Below are 9,668 nucleotides of genomic sequence, written 5' to 3'. Positions count from 1 at the left end.
TATAGGATATATATATATATATATATATATATATACACATACAATTTAATAACATTTTCTACGATTAAAACAAGAAATATTATCTGAAAAATAAAGAAAAAAAGAACCTTAAATTTAAAGGGAAAACAAGTTTATTTTTAACCATTGTCCATTGGCAAATATTTGTTCTTTTTTTAATTGTAAAATCACTAAATTTTGATATTTTTTCATGAAACAAAACAAAATGTTGAGTAATTTGATGAGCTTCTCGCTGCGAACACACACAGTCACGTCCAGTCATCATCAAACAGCTCTCTCAGATCTACAGTAAAATCACAAATGTGTGTGTGGAGTGTTTACCTGCTCAACACTTGTGTGAAGCAGAGCTCGGCCTGCAGCAATCGGCCCAGATACTTCAAACACAAACCCTTCAGCATCTGAACCAGACACTGATCGTCAGGGTGAAACACAGATGGGTCTGAAACACACACACACACACACACACACACACACACAGGTTTGTTTTTGTGAAAAGTGGGGACATCCCATAGGCGTAATGGTTTTTATACTGTACAGACCGTATATTCTATTGCCCTACACCAACCCTACCCCTAAACCTACCCCTCACAGGAAACTTTGTGCTATTTCAGATTTTCAATACACTCCATTCTGTGTGATTTATATGCGTTTTGAAAAGTGGGGACATGGGGTAATGTCCTGAAAAGTCACCTTCTCCTTGTAATACCTATGTTATACCCTTGTCATTATACAAATTTATGTCCTCATTTGTCACAAAAACGCACACACACACACACACACACACCTTGAGTTGATAAATCCTATAACCCTCACAGAAACCTTTTTGCATTTTATGTTATGAATTAAAACAATATCCATTAATCCAGCTCCCTGTGGTTTTCTACCAAAATAAAAGCATGATGTTTTAATGCTTGAAAATGAGGAATTAGGACAATACTAAAGTCACAAATATTAGTACTGTAATTTTACTGTTGTACTGTTATCATATGTGACCCATGCTGACAAAATGACTCGCAATGGGCAAATTTTCAAAAATGAAATATGACTGAGCTACACCTGTTTGAAGTCGATAGAGTCAGCTCTGAGTTAAAGTTTTTCTTCCTTATTTATTATAAATAAGAACAGATGCAAAAAAACAAAACAGTAGAACAAATATAAGAAAAGCAAATAATGCATTACCTTTTTCATTTTACATCTAAACAAAAGCATTCAAGTAAGAAAAACAAATCATCAAAAGTAAAAATCCATTTAGTGTTCATTACAAATAAATTGATTATTAAAACTACAAAAGCAGTTCAATCAAGAGCAGCTTTTCTTTTATTGTTAGATTAACATTAATGAGACAGATGGCCTATATTGTAAGACCTACTGTACTGCACGGATCTAATATAATGTTACACATCCGATGCTTTTCCCCAAACGTTCACTTAAGACATAACTGATTATGTTTGTGTGAATACTTAAATACTGTAATTCTGTGTATATTTATCGGGATTGTGTGCTGCCGGAAGCACTTTTGTAATAATAATAGTAATAATTATTATTATTATTACAATTTGGTCAAAATGGGTGATTATATATCAATTTGACAATATTAATAATATTTTATTATTATTACTGCAATTTAGTCAAAAATAGTAATTATGATATCATGATAATATGATAATAATACTTATACTTATTACAATTTGGTTCAAAAATTGTGAGTATATATTAATATGATAATATTATTCAGTATGATGATGATGATGATGACTGTTACTATTATTATAATTATAATCATTACATAATCACTTTTTTTTTTTTTTACAATTTGTGCAGCCCTACAAACAAGAACAGCAAACCTGAACAACTTTAAAAATAAATAAAACTAAATTTTTATCATAAAAATAGCTATTTGATCCCCCTACCCCTCCTCAAATTGTGCAGCTATAATTTGTAAATGTGTAAATGTGAGGTTAAATGCAATAAAACAGCTTGTACTAATAAGAAGGTTCATAAGCAGTGTGTGTGTATGTGCATGTGTGTATGTGCATGTGTGTGTGTGTGTGTTTATCTCACTGGGATCGTTGCGCAGCTGCTCTTCTGCTCTCTCGATGGTGATCAGTAAACTCTCAGTGGCGTCTGCACGCTTCCCAACGATGGTGAAGCCATTCCACACGTACATCATTTCCTGTGCGAGGAAGAACCATAGATGCATCACTTCCTCCTCTCTTCATTTACACATGTTTATATTTGCAGTGTGTGTTTGTGTGAGTGAGTGAGTGAGTGTGTGAGAGAGAGAGAGTGTGTGTGTGAGTGTGTGTGTGTGTGAGTGTGTGTGTGAGTGAGTGAGTGAGTGAGAGAGACGCACCAGCGCGGGAATCACCAGTTTAACGGGCGTGTCTGAGGAGTATCTGCGTGATTTCCTGATGGCGAACTTCTCTGTAGGGATGGATTTCCCGGCCAGCCGCTGCTTCAGTCCCTCCACCTGCCTGCGACACACAGCAGACCGTCAGCCTCATCGCTCACCTGAGCTCAGATCAGAGCAGACTCACCTGAGCTCAGATCAGAGCAGACTCACCTGAGCTCAGATCAGAGCACTCACCTGAGCTCAGATCAGAGTAGACTCACCTGAGCTCAGCTCAGACTCAGATCAGAGCAGACTCACCTGAGCTCAGATCAGAGCACTCACCTGAGCTCAGATCAGACTAGACTCACCTGAGCTCAGATCAGACTCACATGATCTCAGATCAGAGCAGACTCACCTGAGCTCAGAGCAGAGCCAGACTCACCTGAGCTCAGATCAGAGCAGACTCACCTGAGTTCAGATCAGAGTACTCACCTGAGCTCAGATCAGAGTAGACTCACCTGAGCTCAGATCAGACTAGACTCACTTGAGCTCAGATCAGACTCACATGATCTCAGATCAGAGCAGACTCACCTGAGCTCAGATGTGAGCAGACTCACCTGAGCTCAGATCTGAGCAGACTCACCTGAGCTCAGATCAGAGCAGACTCACCTGGGCTCAGATCAGAGCAGACTCACCTGAGCTCAGATCAGACTAGACTCACCTGAGCTCAGATCAGACTAGACTCACCTGTGCTCAGATCAGACTCACTTGAGCTCAGAGCAGACTCACCTGAGCTCAGACCAGAGCACTCACCTGAGCTCAGATCAGAGCCAGACTCACCTGAGCTCAGCTCAGATCAGACTCACCTGAGCTCAGATCCGACTAGACTCACCTGAGCGCAGATCCGACTACTCACCTAAGCTCAGATCAGACTCAGATCAGACTCACTTGAGCTCAGATCAGAGCAGACTCACCTGAGCTCACATCAGAGCCAGACTCACCTGAGCTCACATCAGAGCCAGACTCACCTGAGCTCAGATCAGACTCACTTGAGCTCAGATCAGACTCACTTGAGCTCAGAGCAGATCAGACTCACATGATCTCAGATCAGACTCACCTGAGTTCAGATCAGAGCAGACTCACCTGAGGTCACATCAGAGCCAGACTCACCTGAGCTCACATCAGACTCACTTGAGCTCAGATCAGACTCACCTGAGTTCAGATCAGAGCAGACTCACCTGAGGTCACATCAGAGCCAGACTCACCTGAGCTCACATCAGACTCACTTGAGCTCAGATCAGACTCACATGATCTCAGATCAGACTCACCTGAGCTCAGATCAGACTCCGATCAGAGCAGACTCACCTGAGCTCAGATCAGACTCAGATCAGTGCAGACTCACCTGAACAGCTCCACCACATCCTCTCCAGTCGTCTTCAGCTCCTCCTCAGACATCATGCTCAGGATCGCAGCTTTCTGATACATGTAGATGGCCTGCCACGCAAGCAAAAGATAATCATCAAACATTTATTGCTATAGCGCTTTTTTATGAAAGTGAGCAGATTTCCTAGTTTAGTGCAGTGCTGTTTTACTATAATTGAGATACTGGTATAGTTTTATTCATATTTTGTATCAGTTTTTATTTTTATATTTTTCATTTTCATTTTAGGGATGCACGATATTATCGGACCAATATCGGAATCGGCCGATAGTGGCTTTAAATGTAAATATCGGCATCAGCCCGATATGAAAAATTATTCCGATATGTCTTGCCAATAAGAGGAATACATTAACTCACATGTGCTCAGGGTGTGCTAGTGATTAGATCACGTCAGCATTGTGGCTCATTCTTGAAGCAAAGTTTTGCCTGAATGGTGATTGGATTCACTGTTTTGAATCGCTGCATTTAAACTGAGAATGCACGGACAGAATGATGCGTTCGGTGTATGATAGAGTAAACAGTAATAGCACGTGCAGCGGCAGCCTCCCCCGGGTCCTAATGCTCGTTCGGTAAGGAGTTTTAATTCCGTAGGGGGGCGCTGTTGACTTACTTCTAATAAAATTATAGCAAAATACACAAATAATATTTAGACTGTGTTTCTGATTAAATAAAGCAGTAATTGATGCCATAAAATCATGAGTATGTTTTGATTTAAAGGTCAGAAGCTATAGCTTACATGAAAAAAAAATAAAAATCACAAATATGACACTTAAATTAAAGGGGTCATATGATGCGATCTCAGTTGTTCCTTTCTCTTTGGAGTGTTACAAGCTCTTGGTGCATAAAGAAGATCTGTAAAGTTGCAAAGACTAAAGTCTCAGGGTCCTAATGCTCGTTCGGTAAGGAGTTTTAATTCCGTAGGGGGGCGCTGTTGGCCTACTTCTAATAAAATTATAGCAAAATACACAAATAATATTTAGACTGTGTTTCTGATTAAATAAAGCAGTAATTGATGCCATAAAATCATGAGTATGTTTTGATTTAAAGGTCAGAAGCTATAGCTTACATGAAAAAAAAATAAAAATCACAAATATGACACTTAATAATGTGTTTTTTGAACATTAAAGCATGTCAACATAATCTGTTACACCAAATACACAAAATAATGATCTTTAAAAAAGCATCATATGACCCCTGTAAATAATTTTATATACACTGATTTATTCATTAATGTGTAATATGTTATATTTTTTAAACAAATTATGAGCTCTAAAAGATTTTCAGAATTTTTACTTTTGCTTTTTTGGTGTTTTGCTTTAGACCATTTACAAATGTTAAATCATAAAATAAAATGTTAAGGTTACCACTGCATCTTTCTGAAAAAAAAAATGCAGATGAATGAAAAATGTTTTTTTATATAGTTTATTTATAGTTATTTTCAAATCTTCAATGTACTGTCATTATAAAATAACTTTATTATTGTTTATTTAATTCTAACAAATAAGTTCTTGTAGGTAAATACTGCGCTGTGATGGCAGAACTGTGTGCAAAAACTGTTTCTAGACAGCTCATTTTACACAATACTGATAGTTTGTCATTAATAAACAAGAGAGTGAGAGTGTTATGAGTGGTTACTTTAGACCAGCGGCTCTCTCGGCACAGCAGGTCTGCGTATCGATACGCTTCTCTCCACTGCTGCTGGAACGAGTGACACCACATCAGCTCCCAATAACACAGATGATGGATCTGACGCCACTGCTGCTGTGCCGAGATACACTCCTGGAACTTCACCAGCGCCTGACACACACATATATATACACACACACACACACATATATATATACACACACACACACACACACACACACATTCAGTATGAACATCAGCAGTCAAAAATTACATTTTTAAATGTTAATGAAAGAAGTCTTTTCTGCTCACCAAGGCTGCAATTATTTGATAAAAATAAATGTAAAAATTGTGAAATATTACAATTTAAAACAGCTGTTTTCTATGTGAATATCTGTTAAACTGTAATATTATAAATCTATTTTAAATTCTAATAATGTTTTTTCACAGTATTTCTACTCAAACAAATGCAGCCTTGGTGAGCAGAAGAGACTTCTTCTCTTTACATTTAAAAATCTTGATTATTATTATTATCATCGTTTTTTGGCAGAAAGTGTAAATGTCATCAAAGATCCCTCACGTTCTCAAAGTTTCCCCTCAGTAAGCCGATCCGAGCCGAGTAAAACAGGATGATTGCGCCCTGAGAAAAAAACATTGAGTAACACAGCTGAAGAAATATGTTTAATGAAAGACATGGAAGACATTATGCTTAACATCAAGCAAACAGAATATGAGTTTGTGCAAATATGAGTTGAGTAAAAAAGAAATGGAGCAAACAGTTTCTTTATTAATTCTTGATGTGTGTGTGTGTGTGTGTGTGTGTGTTCAGGTTCTGACCCGTGGAAATCGCTCTATGTAGGGCTCTAATAAAGCCTCGGCCTCCACCAGATTCCCCTCACCAGTGCCTGAAACACACAGCATCAGGACAAACTTTAGTCACATTTTAAATCACAATTACATTTTAAAGATAACACTGTAAAAACTGATTTTCTTCCTTAGTATTTTTGTCTTGTTTCTAGTATAAATATCTACATATTCTTGAATCAGGATGCATTGACAAGTAAAATTACTTAAGATATCATGTCTTGTTTTCTGGAAAAATATCAAAATTTTGTTAGTTTTTGCTTAAACAAGTAAAAATATCTGCCAATGGGGTAAGAAAAATTTCTTAGCCTTTGAATTAAGATTATTTTTCTTACCCCATTGGCAGAGTTACTGAGAGTTACTGAGTCAGAAGTGTCTGATGTGGGTTTGGATTATTACCCAGAATCAGACAGACGTAAGTGTGGTAGAGGAGCAGCGTCAGGACACACAAGATAGACCTGAGACTGTGACTGCCAGCGCCGTCCCGCAGCTGAGACAAACCAAACTCCTGCAGGACACAACAGCTGTTACTGAGAGTGTGTGTGTGTGTGTGTGAGAGTGTGTGAGAGTGTGTGTGTGTGTGTGAGAGTGTGTGTGTGTACCTGTTTTTCTATTCTGGTGGGGACTTAAACCTGAATACACACAGACTCGTGTCACGGTAGGGACCTAAATTGAGGTCCCCACGGGTAAACAAGTTAATAAACCACACAGTGTGTGAGTGTGTGAGAGTGTGAGTGAGCGAGTGAGTGAGTGTGAGAGAGTGAGTGTGTGTGTGAGAGCGAGTGTGTGAGTGTGTGCGTGAGCGAGTGTGTGTGAGCGAGTGTGTGTGTGTGTGAGCGCGAGTGTGTGTGAGCGCGAGTGTGCGTGTGAGTGAGTGCGAGTGAGTGTGAGAGAGTGTGTGTGTTGCTCACTCTGTTCCCTGAGAAGCCGATAAACTCCAGCAGTCGAAGGATTCTTGCAGGTAGTAGAGACAGCATCTGACACACGGGACACAAAACAACACCTCAGCACTCACAGCTTCAGCTCAGCAGGGATTCTGCTCTCAGTGAAGTCTATAACACTTATTACATTAGTCTCATTTATCCACACACACAATGACTCTGGGGTTAATCGCACACTTCCTGTCTCATGGACTGACCAGGTTGAAGGAGCCAATCCCCAGCTTGACTCCGCCCTCAAACTGTCTGAAGGCCTCGCTGTCTCCGCCCACTCCCTGAGACATGTTAGACAAACTCTGGCAGTCCCTAAAAACACACACATATTTTCATAACACACGTCAAGACTTCTTAATAATATCCATTAAAATATTAGATTATATGTAAAATGATATAAGTGTATGCATATATATGTGTGTGTAATTATAATAATTATTATTACAATTATTGCTAATTTTTTTCTGCATTAAAACATTCGGTACAAAGAGGTAAAATACAGATTAGTCATACAAACAAATAACATAAAAATTAACACACACAATATAATTATATAATTACATAATTTAAATATATATTTATAAATTATTTAAATCATTTATATTGAATCCTTATCTACAGAATAACAATAATGTTATAATATTAGTATATATATAAAATTGTATATAAATGTACAAATAAATATAAGCAAATATTACATATGTACATATATGTTCTATATGCAATATAATAAATAATAATACATATTAATAAAAATATTATAATAAATCATTACTAATACTATTTCTCTGCATATAAATATAAAAAATATTATATTGGGGTGGAGGATGACAATCTGTATTTTATCTCTTTGTACTGAACTGATTTTTTTTCAGTTGTTAACAAATATAATATCATATAAAATATTACATTAAAAATATTATAATGTAAATATTTTTCAATTGTTGCTTATATGCAATAACGTCAAATTGTATATATAACAAATACAATATTTTTTAAAGATATTATAGATTATATAATATTTTAACAGAGGTATTGATTTCAGACTCACTTGTAAATTTGATAACTTGTGCGTATTTTAATACCTCCTTTAATAAAACTGATCATGTTTTCATCCTGAAATACAGAAAGCAGTGATGAATCAGAATTTGCCTTTGTGTGTATTTCTCTTCCATTTCATCTTATTTAATGCTGATTATGAATGAATGAATGAATAAATATTCTTTCAGTATTTATTATTTTGGTCAATTTGTTGTTAATAATATTTTACTGCACTAAATAAATAAATCATGTTCTTACAATCCAATATTTTTGTCTTGTTTTCCATTAAAGAATCTAAATGTCCTTGAAACAAGATTCACTTGAGAAGCAGCACTGCTTGAGACATTAACACTTGCAGGAGTTTTTCTTGTTACAAGCATGAACTGTACTAAAATTAATAAGGGAAACATTATTTGGCAAATGATTAGTCGAGTCATTGGTGTAAGTGGATGGGTTTACAGACCTGTATGAATGTTAGCGTGGCTTTCTGCAGCAAACACTCAGCGTAGCAGATCTCCGCATGCATCTCCTCTACAAACACACACACACACACACACACACACGAGTGAGAACTCCACACAAACACGTTTTGACATTATCGAGTATTTTGCAAAAACCATTCAAAACACCGCTACAGAGCGCATGCTTTCATTATGTGAAGTCTAGACTAGAGCGAGTGCGCGTTTAGAGTGCGTTCTTTCACTGCATGATTCAGTCTAATAAAATACATTTAGAATGATCACAAATCAACAGAAAAATGTGTGTATTTATACCATTTCATATAAACAAATTCACACGAAGAGTGCTGTTTTTTCGCCAAAAATTACTATGATTACTAATGTGATATAGATTTTTTTACGACAGTTCAAAAAACAAGAAGTTAATTAAGAGACTTACGTTTTAGAACACACACACACACACACACACACGAGTGAGAACTCCACACAAACACGTTTTGACATTATCGAGTATTTTGCAAAAACCATTCAAAACACCGCTACAGAGCGCATGCTTTCATTACGTGAAGTCTAGACTAGAGCGAGTGCGCGTTTCACTGCATGATTCAGTCTAATAAAATACATTTAGAATGATCACAAATCAACAGAAAAATGTGTGTATTTATACCATTTCATATAAACAAATTCACACGAAGAGTGCTGTTTTTTCGCCAAAAATTACTATGATTACTAATGTGATATAGATTTTTTTACGACAGTTCAAAAAACAAGAAGTTAATTAAGAGACTTACGTTTTAGACACTCTATTTCCTGTTTTTGCACTATTTCGCCAATAAAAATAATTCCAAACACAGCCACAGCACTGTTCTGTGTCTCTGAGCAACATGACGGTGTTTTGTTCCTGAATGAATCACTCGTTTAAATGATTCGGTTCAGTCGCAATGACTCACTTATTA

At 36.9% G+C, this 9,668-nt stretch overlaps 1 protein-coding gene across 2 annotated transcripts in view; it reads right to left on the bottom strand.

Moving 5' to 3' along the window:
• The window catches only part of LOC107750185 (tetratricopeptide repeat protein 39B-like), a 12,961-nt gene extending 3,966 nt beyond the window's left edge, over positions 1-8,995 (bottom strand). Inside the window, exons 1-12 of one of the 2 annotated variants that reach the window (XM_016565464.1) lie at positions 8,718-8,995; positions 8,265-8,329; positions 7,420-7,525; positions 7,193-7,258; positions 6,681-6,789; positions 6,255-6,322; positions 5,998-6,057; positions 5,427-5,588; positions 3,753-3,844; positions 2,372-2,492; positions 2,080-2,191; positions 340-457 (exon numbers count right to left, since the gene is read on the bottom strand). In XM_016565464.1, the coding sequence (XP_016420950.1) occupies positions 340-457; positions 2,080-2,191; positions 2,372-2,492; positions 3,753-3,844; positions 5,427-5,588; positions 5,998-6,057; positions 6,255-6,322; positions 6,681-6,789; positions 7,193-7,258; positions 7,420-7,525; positions 8,265-8,329; positions 8,718-8,780 (1,142 nt within the window). In that variant the 5' untranslated portion in view covers positions 8,781-8,995. The remainder of the gene's footprint in view (positions 1-339; positions 458-2,079; positions 2,192-2,371; positions 2,493-3,752; positions 3,845-5,426; positions 5,589-5,997; positions 6,058-6,254; positions 6,323-6,680; positions 6,790-7,192; positions 7,259-7,419; positions 7,526-8,264; positions 8,330-8,717) is intronic. The other variant, XM_016565465.1, reaches the window with a different exon arrangement.
• Positions 8,996-9,668: the final 673 nt, after the last annotated feature.

The sequence above is a fragment of the Sinocyclocheilus rhinocerous genome, unplaced genomic scaffold, assembly GCF_001515625.1.
Source record: "Sinocyclocheilus rhinocerous isolate Xijiao unplaced genomic scaffold, SAMN03320098_v1.1 scaffold151, whole genome shotgun sequence".
Classification (NCBI taxonomy): Eukaryota; Metazoa; Chordata; class Actinopteri; order Cypriniformes; family Cyprinidae; genus Sinocyclocheilus; species Sinocyclocheilus rhinocerous.
Note: the sequence above shows the minus strand (reverse complement) of the source record. Positions and strands in the feature narration are given on the sequence as shown.